Source organism: Corvus kubaryi, unplaced genomic scaffold (assembly GCF_017639235.1).
Source record: "Corvus kubaryi isolate FWS band 111438036 unplaced genomic scaffold, C.kubaryi_AGA036_p1.0 37152, whole genome shotgun sequence".
Classification (NCBI taxonomy): domain Eukaryota; kingdom Metazoa; phylum Chordata; class Aves; order Passeriformes; family Corvidae; genus Corvus; species Corvus kubaryi.
Window position 1 is genome coordinate 624,262 of NW_024581040.1, and position 21,102 is coordinate 645,363.

A 21,102-nucleotide genomic window follows, 5' to 3' on the forward strand; every position below is an offset into this window, starting at 1 on the left:
AGCACCATGGGCCAGCTCTCACTTCCTCTAGTGCCCTGGAGCCCTTTGCACCAGCCCTGGGCTGGGGCTGGGCAAGGCACTGGCTCTGCCTGGGCCCAAGGCAGCCCTGGCCACCCACAGGGCTCAGGAGGCTGGCGTGGGCGATCTCACCTCCCGCTGGCACCCCACTTGCTCTGGCAGCAGCTGCTGCCCATCCTTGTCAGCTGACGTGGCTTTTCCTGGAGCTCTGTGACTGCCCAGCCCTCGGCTTCCAAGGAAAATGCAAGCTGAGGGCTGGAGCTGCCCACCAGCACAGGCACAGCCCACCTCAGCCTGTCACGGCTTCCTGAGAGCTTTGGTTGTGAGGCTCCAGGGAAGGGCAGCATTCAGCTCCTCGGGAGAGGAGGCACTGAGCCACTCTGCCCACTGCTGTGCTCCAGAGCCTGTCCAGGAACAACAGGCTACACGTGTGCACATTCCATAGGAGTCTGTATGGATGTGAGAAGGGCACAGTCACACACACAGATGGTGGCAACTGGCTCCCACAGCCCTGCGGATCCCTCTGCAGGTGCCACTGTCCCCTGCACTCCCAGCCAGGCACAGGGCTGAGCTGTTGTGTCTGTCTGGCCAAACCTTGCTCTGCCACTGGGAAAGAGCCTGTCAGAAACAAGGATCAGGAGCAAGGGAAGTCCAGCCCTTTGGCTTCCAGTAGCTGTCCTGGGGCAGAGTGGAACCATGGCCACAAGCAGCACCATAGCAGCAGCCAGTGGTGCTGTACACCTGAAGTGAGCTGATGCTTCCCAGCCCATGAGGCTGCAGGGCTGTGCCCACCCCACGGTACTGCCCCTGACCCCAGGACTGTGGGCCCACCCCTTCCCATGCCAGTAGTTTGTGCCATGAATCAGGTGCTCAGGCAGGCAGCAACTCGGCCTCTGGAGCTCCAAGCACTGCTGCTCCATTCAGGACAGTTATTTACAGAGCAGGAATACTCTGAACTCACCCCTAAGATTCCCAGAATTGCTGCATCAGCCTTCCCTGGCAATGCAGAGCTTGGAGACAATGAGACATTTGCAGGGAAGAAACATTTCCTACTCTGGCTCCCCTTGGTGTGTTTGATGTTACGGTCATGGCTCTCTCCAGAGGGATTTCAGGATCCCCTTTGCTTTATCCTGAACACAATTCCTTCATGGACTGAACGCCTCCCCCCGGTACTGGCTGAGGCTCGAGGAGCCCAGCCTGGAAACACACTTGCAGAACAAAAGCTCTTCAACAAAAATGAATTTATTTCTTATAGACAACTCCAGTCAGCAGTCAGTTTTGCTTTAACATCAACACAGCCTGGGTCAAACTGAACAACCCCCAGTGCAGTGACTCTTATGAAGCTGTGCTCGTTCTGCCCCGCTCACCCGGCAGCGCTTCTGCCATTGCCGTGATCACACCACCCCACCTTCTGCTGAGCCTTCCCCAGCCCTTTCCGCACATCATCTAACGACAATTTATCTGATGCCATCACCCCTTCTGCACATCAGCATTCCCAGCAGCAGGAGGAACAGAGCCATGTCGGTACCAGGGTGTGCAGGCATGGTCAGCTCAGTAACTTTAACCCACTGGTTGTGGGTTTCCCAGGGTCACTCTGTCCCAAGCACCAGCACCGGGTGCTGGTGAATCCATCACTCCTGCTCCTAAAGACTGAGAGCTGCAAGCAAACACCAGTGCTGGGAGCTGCCCAAATGCAGAAGGGAACTAAGAAGTCTAGAAGTCGACAATCAAATTTCAAACCAAACTAGTAACTTTAAGAGAATCCAAATTTCAGAACTTGGCACTACCTTTTCTGAAGTTAAATTAAAAACAATGCTCATTATTGAAGCTCCTTCACAGCTCTGCAGGACAATCCTGTCTGCCTGTCGTAGTTTGATTATGCTTAAATACTTTACAACAGTAGTTCCTTTGTTCCCAAGAGCATTCCAAATATCTGAACACATTCACTAAATTCATGGTTTCACACAGCAATTCTGCTCTACTGGTAATTTAGTGGAACCTGGTGCATATTGCCTTTCCCAAACGTAGACTTTAAAATCTCAAATTCATAAATATTTGTATTTTAAATATCTAGTTTTACATGAATAATGGGTATTCCTAGCCTTTTCTCTTCTTGTTTCCAGGTTTTAGTTCAATAAGGAAACCATTTTACATCACAATCTGATCTGACACCAACCTCATACCCCGTCACACCAGTCTTTAAGAATCATTATTTAAAAACTTATTTCCTAAAGCAAAACTAAAAGGAGTTGTGGGGAGAGTTGGACACCAGGCTGCACCTGCAGGAGTTAAATAATATCTTGGCTGTTAATGAATTAGTCTGATTATTTCTTTAAGTTAACATTCACCAGTTTCGCTTTACAACATTCTGACCATGCCCGTCACGTTAACAGCTTAACCTGAGAGCCCTTAAGGCAAATCCCACTTCTCATCAAGACATAGCTTTAAATATGAACTTTAGCAGTTGAAACTTTGAAATAACTAAAAAGAACCAAAAATTATAAGGAACTCATATCTCCTTTCTCATACACACTGCGGAGCAGGTCCGTGCACGGCCCCAGGGCTCCCTCTGCACCCCCTTCCCTGGGCCCTCGTGGGGCCGCAGCTGCAGCCGGGGGGGTCTCTGCTCGTTTCTCTTCAGGCGCTGCCCCCTCCTGAGGAAGCCTCTCCCGAGCGCGTTTTCCAGCGGAGGGCTTTGGCAGGGTCACCTGGAGTGCGCACCACAGCACGGTGCGGACCTTGCGCGTGGCCAGGCACAGGGCTCGGATCGCCGCAGCCAGAGCCAGCACCACTGCGGGAGGGAGGAAAGGCCCTTTAGTCCTGGAGCACTGCCGGGGCTTCCCTCACCCCGCACCTCAGGTCCCCTTAGTGTCTGACCTTGTCTGGCCCTTTACAAGTTTATAAAAGCTGGATCTGAATTTCTCTGCCCTCACACAGTGAGGCAGGTGAGTGGCTTTTAGGTTCTGAGCTTGTTACAGCAACCTTCCTGCTGCAGCTGCACACCAGGGCTAGGGTGCTCCATGCACACACACACACACACTGATGGCACCTGGGCCCTCCCCTTCTGGGTCACAGGGGGTCCTTCACCTGTCCTGCCAAGAAATCCTTACCATGGGTGAAGAAACAGCTCGTTTGAGGCATTGGATTCAAGCACACAGGTCATGTTCTGTGAATGGCTGTTGAACCACAGAGCTGTAAAGAGTCACCAGGGCTGTGGTCCTGCTATTCTGGCACAGGGTGCCCAGAGAAGCTGTGGATGCCCATCCCTGGAAGTGTCCAAGGCCAGGCTGGACGTGGCTTGGAGCAGCCTGGGACAGTGGAAGGTCCCTGACCATGGCAGGGGTGGAACTGGATGGGCTTTAAGGTCCCTTCCCACCCAAACTATCCTGTGATTCTGTAACAGATGCTTAATATCAGATCAGATGGAATAGAAAGGTGCTGTGGAAACAGGGTTGGGCTAGGGAAGACCTGCTCCCAAAAAACCCAAACAGCTTCAGGCCTTTCCCTCGAGGTTTTGCCCGACACAGCAAATACAGATACTGCCTCCAATAATTTACTGTTCAAAAAAGTCCTCCCCAGTCGCTGCTCCAGGCTCAACACCCCGAGACAGTGATGGGAGGCAGAGGACCAAGCAGAACCCTCCCAGGTAAGTAATCAGATCCCATTGTGCAGAGCCTCCTCTCCTCTGTCAGCAGCTGCACCAAGAAGCTGCATCTCCAGGTCTGACAACTCTTTCCCAGACTACTCTGTTCCAAGGACCTCACAGATCTGGTAGTGTCAGGTAAAGCCAATTATTTTCATGGGCTTCAACACTCAAAAACCCCCCTTCACCTTAACAAGTCCCATAATCTTCAGTCAAGGTAGAGAGAAACAAGAATGATGGGGAACAGGTGAAAAGAAAAAAATGCCGCAGTGTACCTTCCAAGGTAAACTTGAGAATTACAGAACTGCACGATGGGACACCCCAAAGAAGTAAAATAATCCCTGTAGTAAAATAATCAGATGTAGAAAGAAAGGCAGAAGAGATCAGAAGATTCAGAAATGTAAGACAGCTTCTGACACAAGGCAGGAGGTCAGGGAGCAGGAGTTTACCCTGACTCCCACCTCAGAGACAAGGGACCCTGCCATTCTGGCTGTGCACTGGTGAAAGATTAAGCTGAGTATTTGGCTTATTTGGGACACCATTAAGAATGAAAACATTCTGCCCAATGTATTTTTGTGCATCCATCCAAAATATGATTTGTAATTGTGCCAGTCTATGACAGAAGATGCTTGAAGAGGAAATCCATTTGTAACCCAAGGGCATCTCGGTCACTTTGGGCAGATTCAGCATGGAGATACCAAGGAAGTTCTAGACAAAGATAGAGTTGGAAGGTTCATAGTAACAGGAATATGAAGGACAGGGAGAAGCAAGAGGCAATAGCTTAGTAACATCTTCAATCCCTGAATGTGTTATCAAAAAAACCCACTAATTTTTATTCCTTGCTAGTTTATTAATTGAATAAACTCCTCCAAATTGATTTAAGCTATTTATCTCTAAACCCCAGTTTTAGTGTCTCCTCAAACCCTCATTGAAACCCCACCCAGTCTGCATTTGGCAAAGATCTAACACTGAAAAATAAATTAAAACTTGAATTACAACCCCCCTCACTTATTTTGTACAGCCTTGCAACACGTGTTCAACTTCCCAGCTACCTGATAAATGTACATAAGCACAGCTTGTACCTCTCTCATCCTGGCACCTGGGAGGGCCGTGCCGCTGGCGACTCGAAGCATTTACAATTTCATCCTTCCTCCGTGCCTGCACCACTTGGATCGACTCCAGGTGTTTATCCAGAGCAGTGGAGATGTTTTCGTGGAGTGGAGAACTGCACAGGCGCTCCATCTTCCCCAGTAAAGTCACAACCTAAGGAACAATTCACACCTTACAGGAGCTCACACTGTACTCATCCACACTTACAGGAAAATTAACTAACTAGGGAGAACAGATTAATGATAATCATTACTTTCTTTTGAGAACAGTCCATGAAGTTACAGCTGAGTCAGTCTTAAGTTCTTACCTGGGATTTGTTGATCTCCAAACCCAAAGCTGGGTGTGCAAAGCACAACAGCAAAGCTACAACACCCCAATAAGGACCCCCAGCTTACTGGTTAATAACAGATCTGTACAGCTTAGAGACATCCATGAACAAAAGGTGGTTCCAGGACAACGTGCATTTCCCTGAATTCAGAACACTGGGGTCCTCCCTTCTCACAGCACTGCTGCAATTTCTGGGTGAAAACCCAGACAAGCCCCTTGTGCTGTGCAGGGCAGCCTGGGCCAGTAGCAGTCACAGCTGGACTGGGAAAGGGAAAGCTGCTGTGCAATCACACATGTGGGCTGACTTTTGGGATGAACACTAAGGGAGCTGAGAATAAACATTCAGAAGTAATCTGAATCTATGTTGTCTTATCTTACACCAGTCACATCCCTTGTGGGTTTCCCTGTGGTGAGGGCTTCTCAGCCACAGTCACATAATGCTGAGAACCTGGTTTCTGGTCTGCAGAGAGAGAAAACTAAAAATCCCCAAACTGGGATGTTCCTCCAGCCATGGCTACACTTAATGTCTTAAAGTAATGCATGTGACTGTCAAGAGGATTTAACCAGGTGCTCCAACTATGAAGAGTTAATCCCAGATTCAGCCAACTCAGCTTCCACTCAAACCTTTGTACCAGGATTCCTCTCTGGCCATCCCCAACTTTCTGATGTTAGAATCCAGATTTAACAGCCCTGTTCTGCTGTTGAACATCCTTAAAAGTACTTTTCAGTTGCTACCTAACAAGGGTTGGAAGTTCTATAACCCTGAAGTTTGGTTCCTCAAATGGCTGGAGAGGCTTAAGCCCTATTTTGGAGGCAGTTTTAAAGTACAGAACAAGGGCAGGCAAACCTTCTAAACATGGAAAGTAAGGCTGTTCTTTTGGGATTCATAGAGCAGTTCAAAACGTGTACAGTAAGCCCATCCACGTCTTTCAGTTCATCCCTCAGCTGGATGAACAGCACCAGGCACCTTCTGCAGACAGCTCTGTGGATTGTTCCTCCTGTGTGAGGCAGGTAGGACAGGCTGCTGCTTCCCCCTGCTGCTGAGTGGCTGGGCCCAGCACTGCTGCTGCCTCCAAACCCAACATTTCCCAGAACCCCTTCACCTCACAGCCCCTGGCAGGGACAGGTTGGTTTCTGCTTCTCCTCACCCTGCAGCACTGGCACCATGCTCTGCTCTCTGGGCCTCGGGAGGGCCACAGCAGCCCCTCACCATTCTGATGGCAGAGTTTGTGCTCTCTCCTCCTTTCAGCTGTCACCTCTCTATGGACTCTAGGGCTGCCACCAGCACTGCAGTTTGCCCACAGAGCTCAGCAGATCCCAGTTTCCCTTGCCCTACTGGTTATGGCTCTCTGGATTAAACAGCAAACTGGTAACAGAAACTCAGGCTGAAGATGTATCAAATAATCATTCTGCATTAAAACATACCAGACTCTCAAGCAAATGTATGTGTCAACAACTTCCAAACATTAACTAAACCAGTTTGTTCCACAAGTACCTCCTCCAACACCATGTCTCCAAATCCACAGTGAACATTTCCTTGCTGAACTGCTCTGAATGCAGCACCCCTGAGAGCTGTGCACAGGCCCCAGGACTGGATGCTGCAGCACGTACACGCTCCTGCACCAGAACCACGTCCTCCTGGCACATGGGAATGTAACCGTGAGCCTCAGCCCCTCTGTGGCTCCCTGGAAACAGCACCCTGGAGCTGCAGAAGCTCTAACACAGACTGATGAAATGTTATTCCCAGCACAGCATTGAAGAACAAAGCTATTTTGGGAAAAGCTGCTCTGATCATCTTACCTATCTCACACTGTGCTCTAAGTTCTGTGGGATAAGTTTAATAGATTTTTTTTAGTCCTACAACTCACTCTGGCTTGTTCCCGTAGCTGATCCACAATTAAGCGATCAACCCTTGATGGATTTGATGTCAGCCTTGGAATTGGAATGTTGTTAGTACTGGAAACCTTCTTCCCTTGGAAATTCTTAGCAAGAGCTGATTCAGTCTGCAGGAAAACAAAAGAACAACTCCCTCAGAATGTACACGCAGAGTGTGCTTCATTACAGAAACAAGAAAAAATATCAGATTCAACTTCTTCCCATCAGGGTTTTGGAGTTTTTTAAAGGAGACAATGAGGATTCAGGCATTTGGGATTTAACCCTTTGGTGAGACAATCACCTGCTTTAAGTGAACAACTGCTTTACTCAAAGCAGTTCAACTAAAGCAATCGTGCCAACACACCGTGTTCCAGCAGTGCTATGTCTGCTCACTCTGACTACAGCCTGTACTGGTTTTGCCTGGAAATAAAATGGAGGCAAGTCAGAATTACAGGGAAAAAAAATGACCAAACAGATGTGGCTCTCACACATAAAGTTAAAATAAAACTGTTTCAGTCAGCAATTACCCTAATTTTTATACAGATTAAACTACAGAAAGATTTCTTCCTAAGCACCCTGGTCTAGTGGAAGGTGTCCCTGCCCATGGCAGGTGGGTGGAACTGGATAGTCTTTAAGGCCCCTTCCATGGGGCCTTCCATGATTCCAAACCATTCCATGATTCTTTATTTTATTTAGCCATCAGAAAATTATTTTGAAAACTGTTTGCATGATTCCAAATTTCCATCTCTCTCATCCGCTTGTTATGACACTCTGAAACACCCATAACAATTAGGAATTAGCGAAATCTGATTTAAAATTGCAATTCTTGGACAGTTTCATAGTGATCCACTATTAACAAGAGCACGGAGCGCCAAGACAAGGGGGAATGGCTTCACACTGAGAGAGCAGGTTTAGACTAGGTATTAGAAAGAAATTGTTCCCTGTGAGGATGGTGAGGCCCTGGCACAGGGTGCCCAGAGCAGCTGTGGCTGCCCCAGCCCTAGAAGTGTCGCAGGCCAGGTTGGATAGCGTTTGGGGCAACCTGGGGATAGTGGAAGGTGTCCCTGCCCATGGCAGGGGGTGGGACTGAGTAAGCTTTAAGGTCCCTTCCAATCCAAACCATTCTGGGATTCTATGATAAAGCTGAATTTCTGCCACCATGGCCCCTGGCCATGCACACGGCAGCTTTTTCTGTTTCACTTCCCATGCACCCCAGACACCAGCTCCCCTCCTTAAGCTGGGCTCACTCTTCCTCAACCCCTTTATTCAAAGCAACCACTGGCTTTTGTCAGGAAACACTGTCAAAAAATCCCCGTTACCTCTTCTTGGAATTGGTTTCTTTGTGGGGGCTGGCACAGGAGAACTCCCAAAGGCCCCACTATTGCCAGGTGACATTTGGCCCAGCTTCCCCCACAGAGTCCCAGGTACTGAAATTCAAACCCCATCTCAACTGGTGAAACGAAGACAGGTTTTCCTACTGACCAAAAAAGGGAACTGCTTTCAGTAAGGCTTCACACAGCACTATCTGAGCCCCTTACTGTAAGGGTTTTAATTAAATGACCCTTCCTTCAGCTTCTGTTTTTGGGGAAAAAACCAAACCCCTTCCAATACACCTCAGGTTTAAACCTTCAGGGAAAAAGGAGGTAGGAATTCAATGTAGCTCCTAAAAAATTGAATTGAAAGAATTAAAGATTAGTTCCAATTCAAAATATATTTACTGGATTTGCTTTCAAAGTTCCAGTGGCACTCTATTTATTGTATTAATAAAAAAGGTATAACACATCTTTGTTCCTCATGAACACATCCTCCCCAACCCTGGGACCAGAAAAATGCCTGAATTCCTGCTTTTAGTGCAACGTTCCATACAACATTAGTTACACTCCCAGCCAGGCTACAAATCTCCACACCTTTCATTTTCTGTCCCAAAACACACAGAGAAACAAACTTCTAAATTTGAAGCCCCATCAAGCATTTCAACTCCTAACAGCAGAACTACCCATGATCTGTGACTGCACTGAGCAGGATGAGATCTACATCAAATCTGTGATATTATTCTAGTTTGGTTTTCTTACCTTCTTTCTTTCTTTTTCCAAAGCTCTCCACTGCTCGTAACACTCTTCCAGTCTCACATGCAGCTCGCTGGCAGGCCCACTGTGGCTTTTCACCTGCTTTTGAAATCCAAATGCTGACATGAAACCCGAAAGGGCACTGTCACCGTACATCTTCTCCGTGAAGCAGGGGTAGAGGCGTTTGAGATCATCCTGGGAGAACAAGGTGTGAGGCTCCATCAGAGGCGCCACAGAGCGGCCCAAGACGTGAGGAGATCTCATGGGGAAGGTGCTGGGACCCAGCTGCCGGTTCCGCCTGAAGTCGCCCACCATGCAGTTGGGAATGCCTGGAGCCTGCAGGCAGCTCCCAGCACTGATGGCACTGGTGTCCCCGTTCCCTGTCCCGAGATGGAGCTGCCCCTGAGACTCCAGTAACTCCTGGTACATGTCCTGAAACACCCCATCTGCCTGGTTTTGCCCTTCCAGATCACAATGCTCGCTCTGTGGCTTCAGCTGGAAACGCTGTTTGTTCAGACTGTCAATGATCCCCAACTGCTGAGCCAAGTAACTGTCACAGAATCCATTTGGCTGCTTCAGCTTCTTCTCACTGAGGTACTCGATGAGGTTCTCTTCCCCACCCCTAACCAGGGCTTCCATGCACGCAGCCGTCCGAGCTCGTTCTGCAGCGCTGTAGCCAAAGTCAAGGCCGGAGAGGAATGGGTTGTCTTGACAGTACTTGTGAAGTAAATTACTATTTAAAGGCAAATTTGAAGATGGCAACTGAAAAACATCATTAGAATGACGAGAGCTTTTTGGAAAGGCAGCTGACTGATTATTCATTTTCAACAAAGGACTTGGGTTCTGGAAGGGGCCAGAAGCCGTGGGTTTGGTTTGGATGTTCACCCATCCTGGCCTGGCACTAGAGCCTGCCGAGGGGACTGCTGCATTGGGCAACAGTGGGAGTGATTTATAGAATTCAGGATTCTGAAGATCGGCCTTGGAAAACTGCTGCTGTTCCACACCATTATTCCCTGCACAAGCTCCAAAAGATTTCAGTCCATATTCAAATTTTTGCCCAAAATCAGTGCTGAAGGAAGATTCGTTTGCAAATTGTTTTTCTGATACAAGTCCTACAGACTTGGGAAATGTAAAGTCATGCTGATCTGAAATTTTATCTTCAAATTTTTTCTGAGTTCCTGATTTAACTTGAAATAATTTAGCATAGGGCTCTGCATCCAGAGGCGGTGCCTCAGGGGTTCCATTTACCAGCTTTCTATTTTCTTGGAGGCTACAAGTGGCGCTCTTGTTGGGCTTTGCTTTACCAGCATGAGAATATTCAGTGTACCTGGTATAATCTGTGTTCTCATTGTATCTGTGACACTGTGGAAGGAATGTTTCTGCCCGCTTTGGGTGCACCTGTGCATCTGCTCCTTTGGGACACACCTTCTCCCTTCCATAAGAATAAGCATCAGCTCCCGAGTCTTTGATTGCTTCTGAGTACCCAGCCTGGGCTGCAAAGGTGTTTTTCAGGTAGGGGTAGTTCTGATACACAGGTGTTGTCTTCATACTCTCATTAGCCTGCAAGTTGCAGCCGTTGGCACGATCGCTCCTGGCAGAGTACAAGCTCTGCTCTTCCAGGTCCACGCTGGCAAAGCCGCGGTAACAATTGTCTGCCTTCTGCTGTGCCACCAGAGTGGGACTCTGCAGGAACTGCTTGTCAGCAGCAGGCATGGATTCACTGCTATAGAAACCCTGCTGTGGCACAGTTCCAACAACTGCCCTCCTGGTTTCTGGCAACAGGTCATGGGGGTCCATTCTGGTCGTGTTCACTGGCCACACTGACTTCAGGGGGGGAGGGCAACTCCTTGAAAAACAAGAAACATGGTTAGATACTGATCTGTGCTGCTGCTCTTCATTCCCAAACACAAAACAAGGTCTAATTCTTCCCAAATGATTTCTCTCAAATGATTCCAAGATGTCTGACTTCAACTCCTACCCACTCCTGTCATCTTCAGTTTCCCTCACCTAGCCGAGAAAACCGATTCTGCCTTGTCTAAAACCACCACCACAGCTCAAGAACTATGGACAGGCCTTCGAGCTGCAAGGGATGCGTACACACCAAATCCTGGTCCGTCAGTCCTGTCAGGAGATTTACTGTCTATCACCACTGAAATACTCCTGGTTCAACACCAAATTCAGGCACCCAGACTGCCCTCAGTCTTCCAAAGCCGTGTCCCAGCACTCCAGAGAAAATGCTTCTCTCTCACCTCACTGGTGCCTTACACTGCTTCCTGCAGGTAAAGCCAGAGGCAGCATCCCAGCACACCCAGTTTCCTTCCACTAAGCAGCATGACTTAACACAGGACAATCGATCCCTGACTGCCAAGGAAAACTGTAAACAGACTAAGTAAACAGGAAATTGTGCTTGGAAGTGATTGCAGGCCAGATCTGGGAGTACTGAACCAGCCCTGCCTGTCCAAAGCAAAGGAATTACTGAGTTGTCTTGTGGTATCAAAATCGACTCTGAAGTTTTCCCTCATTTCAGCCACATAACTCAACACACATACAGAAATCACTGGAATTGTTTGGGAAGACAGAAAGGAAAAGCAGTGCCTGGCTCGGGAACCTGAGAGCTGGGCTCCCTGTCTTGTCTTAGACCTGGAAAAGGAAAAGACAGAGAGCTCTGTAAGTATCTCAGGGATGCTGGACCTGCACCCTTCTGTGCCATGTTATGACTATGGAATTGTCTCTTCTGGTGCAGGAATGTAGGCAAAATAAACCTGACATTTAGATACACGAATATTGCTAGGGTAGCACTAACAGCAAGAAACGTTAATTTTGCATGGAATTTTCTCCTTCCAGTTCAGGCAAATGTGAAGGAGTCTGTACTTTGTGTATTCTTTCTGTGAATTGACATTAATTAAGAAAGAAACCTGAAGTCTGAATTCAGTCTTGATTAAAATAAAAAAACAGACCAAGACATACAGCCAGGGGATTTATCTGAATACAGCATGTCCACAACACTTGTTAAGATCTTATTTAAAAAATGCCAATTAACAAGTTCTGTAAATATCAGAGAGCCAGAAGCTGCCATGCAATCTAGGTGCCTTGAGAAAAGCCTCCAAGTATCCCAAGCAAAATGTTGGAAGATCAGGGGAAGGGAGGGAAAGCTCAACAGAGCATGAGGCCTGGCCAGAAGCAGACAAAGCTGACTCAGGAGCACAGCGAGATCAGAGAGGGGAGTTTCTGTCTCCTGCACCTCACTCACCCCTCAGCAAAGGACGGCTGTGGTTTGTCTTGTTCTTCCAAGATGTCTGACACGAGTCCATATAAATCAGTTTCACTGCCATAATCGTTCCTTTCAGGCTGAACCCTGAAAACCAATTGTGTATTAATAAAAACAATTCCTTCATTCAAAGTAATTCCTACATTAAATTAAACAAAAATATATAACCCATCTACTCCTACACACACACACTCCCTGTCAAGGATGACTACCTGGACTTCAGGTTAACCTGAGGAGCAGCAGGCTGCTTGGTGTCATCTGTACATGTAGACCAAGGGGGGTACAAAAGGGAAGGGTCCACGGGTGCAGAGTACTCTGATGTTGAAAGGGAAGAACTGTAGGCCTGAGGTAACTCCACATTTTCTTCATTCTGCATTTAATGTACAATAAAAACATTCATTTAATATGAAACACATCAAATTGTCATTTTGTCATTCTACATGGTCGTAACTGAGTTCTCTCTCAGAGGAACCAGCATACGAGAAGCAAGCAAGCCACACACTTGGAATACAACAATTTCAGGCCACGTTAATGTCTTTAAGAAGAATTCTCTAAATTTTTAAGCAGAATTCTCTGTCTCTTCCCTTGCTCTCTGTTGCAGATGGAAGCTGATGGTATCATTTTCACCTTTCATCCCTCTTTTGAATACAAACAGATGCTCTCAGGTGTGTTAAACAGGTGTTGCTTAAGGCTTATGGAAAGCTTTTGTATTTTTCATCCTGCTTGGCAATTGTTTTAAGAAGAAGGTGCTGGAGCTGCACATCACAATTTCTTTGTCACACAGCCTCGTGTTCTGTGCATCCTAAGCTGACCTTTGGTGGAAACTGAGTAGGGGGCACCTCCCCAACCACCCACCAGTGATCACCAGAGACCCCCCAAAAAGGCCTAGGCAGGCATAGTAACAAGTACTGGTATTGGACTTGTAAGATGCTTTCTTTCGTATCCACTGGACACCAAAGTCAGAAACTGCATTTGAATGAGAGAATCCACAAATGGGGTGAAAGACTCAATTATGCTGGACTGTTTTACCACAGGGATTTAAGAAGAGCACAACGATTTTTGGAAAACAATGTAAAACTGTGTATCCTTGGAACTGGAATGGGAGGCATCACAAAAAGCATAGTGAAGAGATGTGAACCACAGTGTGCATTGACAGATCCAGCCTCAGCCTCCCCCAGGATAAGCCAAAAAAGGAACACACCAGGAAATTACTGGCAAATAGGTTTCTCTCCATTGCCATGGCAGAATGCATATCAATACTTATTGGTAATAGTGGATACATTGCCTGGGGGCCCGAAGTTTTTCCCTGTCAAACCAACCAGGCTGAGGAGGTAGGTGAGGTACTACTGAAAGATCATTTATAGGCACAGGATACCCACAGGTGTGTCAGAAAACTGTCCTGGTTCTGGCCAGGACAGGGTTAATTTTTTGCACTAGGAAGGGGCACAGCCAGCACCCAGAAGTTATTTTACACCACCCAACCTCATTGCCTGGGGTGGGGGAAAGGGACTCTTCCAGGGAGAAGGGGATCTTTCCAGTGGAGAAAATGTGCTGGAGGGAGCCATCCAGTATTATTGGGAAATTTTTCCATGTGAATCATTTCTTGTACCCTCTATCATTAGTGTCGTTGCAGTTACCATTCCTTTTTTTCTCTCATTGCTGCTCCCAGTAATTTGCTCTTATCTCAACCTGTGATCTTTGCCTTCAGTGCCTCCAATTCTCCTCACCACTCTGCCACAGCAGGGAGGGGAAGGGGAAAGCAGGGGAGTGAGAGATGAGGGTGTGGTTTGAGAGTCTCAGAGGGAGAAGTGAATTGGGAAGTGCCATACCCAAACCATGACAGCCTTAGTGGCACCCAATAAACAAGTGTTGAGTTAACAACAGATCTGCCCAGAGTGGGCTGGAAACAAATCTGATCCAAGCATTTGTTGTATTGAGTATGGAGCACCAGGATCTGGGAAGATTGAACAGTACAGTGGACTGTTAAAAACCACACTGAAGCAGTAGGTGGTGGGACCTTCAAACATTGGGATTTACATTTAGCAAAGGCCACCTGGTTAGTGAGCACCTGAGGCTCCACCAATCGAGCTGGCCCTGCCCAGTCAAAACCTTCACGTACCACAGAATGAATAAAGGACAAAACAATAAGCCTGGCATGTTGCCACCAGCACTACTGAGGGTCAGAATAACACCCAGATCCAGAGATAAGATCAGTCCTTCTGAAATCTATACAGGAGACCGTATCAGGGAGTCTCTTACAAACCACATTCCATGAATATCTGGGCCAAGAAACTAGTGTAATTATGTTATCTCTCCAGGGAAAGTTTTGTCCTCTATCAACAAGTACCTTCAATGCAGAAATCTGATTGAACTGGACCTTCCTGTTCATGACATCCAGGCGGCAGATTGGGTCTATCTAAGATCATGGAACACTGACCCACCAAAGGAACAGCGGAAAGGACCATACCAGGTTCATTTCACAACATACCCAGCCGTGAAACCTCAAGGACTAGAGCCATGGAACTTCAGGACTGAAGAAAACTACAGGACCAGATAAGTGAGAAACCACCTCCTCTGGACCTTTGAGACTGAAAAAACTAAAAAGTAACTTCATGAACTGTGCCTGGGAAAAAGGCCTGTCTTACATAGAACTTGAATGCCTTCAAGGGGTAGCAGCAATTCTAACTGCAGTAATTATTTTAGACAAACACAATTGCACAGACCAGGATTGCCAAGACAGTGCCAGATGTCAAACTTGCCACAATGTGGGTATAATTTTACATTGGTTAGGACTGTTACTGTGACATGTTTCCCTGAATTGCCTTAACCTTTCTGAATATGAAACTTATATAGGTAATCCTCTTGTTCTTTCTTGCCCAGTCAAAGACTGTAACAAGAAACCAATTGTACAGTGGTTTAAGGAGGATGAAAGAGAATTTAAATTATTAATGAATGTTACAACTAGATGGGAATCTGACAACACACACTCTCTAAAATTTCCTTTGATGCTTAAGGAGGATGAAGGTAAATATCATTGCTGAGCTATAGGAGATAAAGTAGTAGCAGGCGGCCACTGGACACAAGTAAAGGTAAAAGGAAACCCCTTACCATTAACACCTCCCAAAGCGTCTCAAACGTGGGAAATCAGCCCGTGCGTAGTGAAGGAGGTAGGGAAACAACAATTACTACTTAACATTGATTATACCTAAAACTATAGTACATGACAGTCATGCTGTTATTGCTCTAGACCTGATCAATAATGGAACCCCAATGTATCCAACAGGACAGAGAGTAGAGGCCCATTAAGAAAGAAGCAGATGACAAACCACAGGTGTCAGCACTTGCATAGCACAGAAACAACAACAGTTGAAGGAAATACAATTGAAATTCAAGATTTTTGCCTAGGTATGGAATAGAACACCTGTAATTTTGAAATTCCACCAGTGATTAATATAAAAACGATACTTAGATACATGGGTAAAAGGTAGGTATGCTTTAGTACTCCTTGTGAAGACCTAGAAATAGATAATCAATTAAATCACATTCTAATTTTTGTGTTTGTAAATTTACCCAGATCACAGGCTGTGATTTTAACTATTCAATCCAGTAGGTTCCTTTGAACTAATAAAAACCCACTACAGCTTAATTTCAACTATACAACCTACCCCTATGAGTATGAGCCCTATGCTAGTAGGGAAATTGCTACAGTGTAAAAATTTGCAAGGGCTGTTAAAAGAAGCTAAGAAGAGTAGCAGAAACACTTTATTACTACCCATCATGACACCAAAGAAACCCATCAGGTAATGGAACGAGCGAAGAAAGATGGAGATCACCACAGGTGGGATATTTTATTTAAGGCTGCATAAGCTCAGTGAGTGCATTAGGCAGGCAGGAACGGTGGATTAGACAGGCAGGTTTATGCAAACTTTAGTGTCTAAATTCTCTCGCTTTTTACTCCTTGGTGTGCTTGATTTGCGGAAAACTTCCCCCTTGCACCCTGCACAGAATAAACAATGTCTCCTTTCTCAACCTGACCTTTTGTATATGTTTAGAGAGCTCTTAAAACCGGCAACAATGTTAGCCTAAAACACCTGCTCCAGTTCCTACTGGTTGATCCCTGACAGGAGTTAGGAGTTAGAGCCCCTTTCTCCCCATCATTACAGAGTATTAAGGTACTGAAGAAGACTTACAGCCAATTCTTTTCTCGAGAAAAGGCATTATATCCTGATTAAGTGAAAAGGAACATCTCCCTGTTTGGTTTAAACCCAATATGCCCTCTTAGTGCTTAGTAAGTGAAACAATAAATGGTGTTTTTGCAGGGTTAAATGTTAAAGACACACAATACACTCCTCTGTGGAGCAGAGTAGTCTGACAAAATACCAAGTCCTGGATGGAGGAAGTAGCAAGACTGGTCTTGAAGGTACTGGGAATGAATTTTCATTTGAGTCTTTTACCTCAGTGAAAGTTTATGGCTATGATAGGCAAAAATTCCAAGAGAGAGCTGACATATTTAACTGTCCTGGCACTTTTTGTTGATCAGACTAAGAACTGGTTCATGTGAACGCTTGGACTACAGAAATATCTGAGGCAATAGCTAAGGTTCTCCTTCTTACCCACTTTCCAGTTTTCCTAAAAAGAGTTGTTTGCTCTTCACTTTGCCTACAATTGTTTATGCCAACAGAACAGCTACCATGAACATTTCACCAGAATAATGGTGAAATACCATTTTAACAAACACCCCCTACAGCTTCATCAGTGACTGCATTAGAAAAGCTACTGTCCTCTCTGATGAAAGTTACAGCAATGAAGATTTATTACAGTTAAATCAAACACTGGGATTTATGTTCACCAGTATAAGCAATCACTTCAGAAACATGTTCTGACCATTTTGTTCACAAGCAACCCGAACTCTTACAGAGCTATAAAAATAATTGAAAACCAACTGAACCTGTGATTTGTAGCAGCCATAGAGCAAGGAAGAGCCCGGCAGGGTGGTGCTGAACACATCCGTGGGCCTCCCACCCGCTTCCGCACTGCCCCAGCCGCGGCCGCCGCCTCGGAACGCCACGTTGGGCTGTGGGGACACGGAAAACGACAGGGACATCGTTACACACAGTCATAATTACACACAGAGACATAATTATAAACAGAGCTGACAGTTGTGGATTTTATACCAATGTTAACTTCTTCAACACTTCTAACTTACTGGTGGATTCTGTTCCATCTGAGTTGTCAAGGATTTGGTTCTATATATAGATGTAAAACACTTTCATATTTACCCTTAAGGAAAAGCTGAACCTACCAAAGCACAAGAAACTCCAAAGGTGTTCAGAGACAGAGGAGGTGCAGACCAAGAGGAAACCTGCACTCTCCCTCTTTCCACCAGCTGAGCTTCCCAACATCAGAGCCACCACAGAGAAACATCAAACACAGAAGCAGAAGAATGCTCACAGAATCATGGCATGGTTTGGATGAGACCTTAAAGCTCATCCAGTTCCAAACCCTGCCATGGGCAGGGAACCCTTCCTCCAACAGCAGAAGAGGAGTTACTCAGCCTTCCACACATTCCTGGACACCCCTTGTCCTTCCATCACTGCTCCCACTACGCTGTTTAAGTTACATGAAGGCATGGATGTGCATTTCCAGACGTCAGGAGCTGGAAATTTCCTACAATACACACCCTGGGAGCTGTGGTGGAAATCTGCTCTGCTCTGTAACTATGGGAGAAACATCTCCAACTGGAGAGACGCTCCTCCAAGTGCCAGAAATCAGAGACCAGCAGGAGTAAGGAATGAGAACAAACAAAAACTGAGGGCTCTTCTCCTCTTCTCCCAAGGATGAGGCACACAAGGAAAAACTAAACTGGCTAGCTAAAAACCCCTTTAGCCAACAAACAGAAAAGTGAAGTTATTGGCATAATATTACCATAGCAGGTCATTTGGAATGATGAGTAACTTCAGAAAGGTCAATCCCAGGATTAGGGTTCTGAATAAGCTCTGTCCTCTAAAAACACATCCTTCTACAGTTCCCTGAGGATGCACCAAACCTATGCAACCTATAGCATGATCTTCATTGTAGCTCACACCACTGTTACACCCAAGTATTTTTCAGGTACATTTTCCAAATAAGTGAACACACTGAGTTATTGTGGAGCTCAGCTCTATGTCCTAAGCTTATTGCGCCATGTTTTCCCCTCAGAGATCGCCGTTCACAGGGACACTGACACTCACATAGTTTGTGATCCCACAGAACAAGGGTGAACCTGTAGGGCCCGAGGCAGCCCTAAGACACCTCCAAACCCACACTTTTCACCATTTTCCCCAAACAAGTGTTTTTCTGGACGCTGAGGGATATTTTCCCCACAGGCCTGAGGTCCATATCTGCTCCCACACGGGAGGGCGCCGGGGCCCGGAGGGGGTAGCGGGGCTCGGACAGCCGCCGGGAGTAGGCGCGATGCTGGCCGGGCCTCGATGCCCCCTCAGCGCCGACGGGGCCAAGCCCGAGACAGCTGCGGCGGCTCGCCGGCTGCGTGACGGGCGGAGGCCCACAGGCGGCCCCTGTACCCACCGCGGTCCCGGTCCCGCTCCCGTCCCTCACCTCCATGGCTCCCGGGCTGCTCTCGGCGCGGGCGCGCGCGCCACCGCCTGAGGCGAATTCCAGCCGTTGCCCTCGCGCCGGCCCAACGGCCGCCCCACCCCGCGCGCCCCCGCCCATTGGCCAGTGCCCGTGGAGCTCGGCCAATCAGCGCTCGCGCGGCCGCCTCGCGCCTCCCCGCGCAACGTGAGCGGCTGTGTTCGCCACGCGGCGACCGCCGCCGGGCGAACAAAGCACCGCGCCGTGATTGGGCCCGCCCGCCGGCGCGCAGCCAATCGGAAACCAGCACGCTCGTGCCTGCCGCCAATGAGCGGCCGCGGAGCCGCCGCTCGCCCGGAGACAGCGGCCCCGAGCGGGCCCTGCGGGCCCCGTCACCCCCCGTCCCCGTCACCCCCCGTCCCCGACACCCCCCCGTCCCCGTCACCCCCCCGTCCCCGTCACCCCCCCGTCCCCGTCACCATCCGACCCCGTCACCCTCCCCCCCACTCCCCCCCCGTCACCCCCCCCCGTTGTCACCCCTCCTCACTTTGTCACCCCACTCACACCCCATCGCTGCCCCGGCCCTGTCATCCCTCCAGATCCTTCCACCTCCACACGCTGTCACCCCTCCCGACCCTGTCGGCCCCTCAGCTGCTGCCCTCCCCAGCCCTGACAGCGAATCCATTCAGCCGAGCCGTGGAGCTGCAGGATGAGCTCTGGAGGAGCCTGAGGTCTCGGAAAGCCTTTGCACAACAAAGGGCCCCGGGGACCTGTGGCCCAGTCAGGGGACTGGACACTCAGGACACAGCAGGAGCTGATGACCCCAGACTCTCCTGCACACAGACTGTAAGGGTATATAAGCCCAGGGCTTCCTTTGTTTGGGGTCCCTCCTCAGAGGCACCAGCTTGAGCTGTTATTTTGCTATTTAATTATTGCACCAAGATTAGACAATCTCAAGGATTGGGATGGCCGAGACTCTGCTGTGGGAAGCCCCATCTGCCTGTGATTGTGTGGGGGGTGCAGCTGCCAGGGGGCTTCGGTGCCAGCTCAGGTGGTGACAGTGACTGCCAGAGTGGCTCCTGCATGGTCGGACAGCAGCCCTGAACCAAGTCCCAGCTATCCCAAAGTCTCCAGTCCTGCTCATCTCCCACAGGAGCAAGAGGAGCCCTCTGCCACCCGTCACTGGTGACAGAGCTGTCACCAAGTGCCTGTGGCAGGGTCTGTGTCCTGCTGGGGAGTCCCAGATCCCAAGGGCTGCTTGGCTGGAAGAGAAGCCACGGGGGAGCTGGGACAAGCAGGGGGTCACAGCCTGTGTTTGTTTATACTTTTCATTGTTGCTGCTGCTTTAGATACTCTGCCAGTGCATGAGTATCACTGTTCTCACTGAAAATGACTAAGGAAAACCCAAAAGCTCTGAAGCCAAACCATACTTGTTTTCACTTCTAAAGATAATTTGTTTTGCACTCCTTGAGCTGTTTTTAAGGCATCTGGAGACAGCATTTTTGCTGCCACCCCTATCTGGGGCACTCAGGGCAGTAGGTGCCCACAGAAGCAGATGTTATTTTATGAATTGTGGTCTTTTGTGCTGCAATACATTTCTCACTTCCTCAGTGTGTGCTGCCAGCCCGCAGGATCATGGGGAGGGCAGTGGGGTGAGCTTGGGGGCCCAGGTCTGCCCAGCCCCTTCCTAAACCCACCCAGGGACTCCAGACAAAGATGTGTCTGCTGGAAGCCGGAGGATTCACTCCAGGAGAGGAGGGGGTCATCAGGAGAGTGTGTCCCAGACCCCAGATCCATCCCCTGCTCCCTGCCCCAGGGAAGGGCTGTGGAGCAGAGCTGTGGGACAGGGATTTGGGGTTGGCTCAGGAGCAGCCACATGTGGGCTGTGGTTCCCCTTAGTTCTGGATCTGCAGAGAAGCTGATGTGACCTTTGTGCTTGGTTTGGGGGAGCTTTGCTTTGTTTTTCTCCCTCTTTTGAAATGGTGAAAAGTGGGGAAGCACAGCCACTGCCTCACTGTCCCCCTCAGCTATTCCCTACAATTTAATACGTTGTGTTTCCTGCGTTTCTTGCTGCAAGAGACTCCTTCGAGGCCACAGAGCAGAGATTTGGGAAGCTGAGAGCAGTGAGAATCCCCCAGAAAACTCATCATTCAGCCAGAGCTCACTGCTGCGGTGCAGCAGCAGCCTCTGCCAGGGCCTGGCTGGACAGCTTCCAGCTGCGC

General features: G+C 48.3%; 1 protein-coding gene across 2 annotated transcripts; it reads right to left on the bottom strand.

Moving 5' to 3' along the window:
- Window positions 1-1,244: 1,244 nt before the first annotated feature.
- MEIOC (meiosis specific with coiled-coil domain) lies at window positions 1,245-18,985 on the bottom strand. Of its 2 annotated transcripts, XM_042021611.1 has the most exons (8): window positions 18,905-18,985; window positions 17,256-17,381; window positions 12,520-12,677; window positions 12,290-12,394; window positions 9,046-10,885; window positions 6,967-7,101; window positions 4,744-4,924; window positions 1,245-2,809 (listed from the first exon to the last, which is right to left on the bottom strand). In XM_042021611.1, exons 1-8 carry the CDS (start codon window positions 18,908-18,910, stop codon window positions 2,517-2,519), a joined length of 2,844 nt encoding a protein of 947 aa, XP_041877545.1. In that variant the 5' UTR covers window positions 18,911-18,985; the 3' UTR covers window positions 1,245-2,516. The 2 variants fall into 2 exon arrangements, with proteins under 2 accessions (XP_041877545.1, XP_041877546.1); XM_042021612.1 differs by lacking the exons at window positions 17,256-17,381; window positions 18,905-18,985 and adding an exon at window positions 15,416-17,246.
- Between the last annotated feature and the right edge of the window lie 2,117 nt (window positions 18,986-21,102).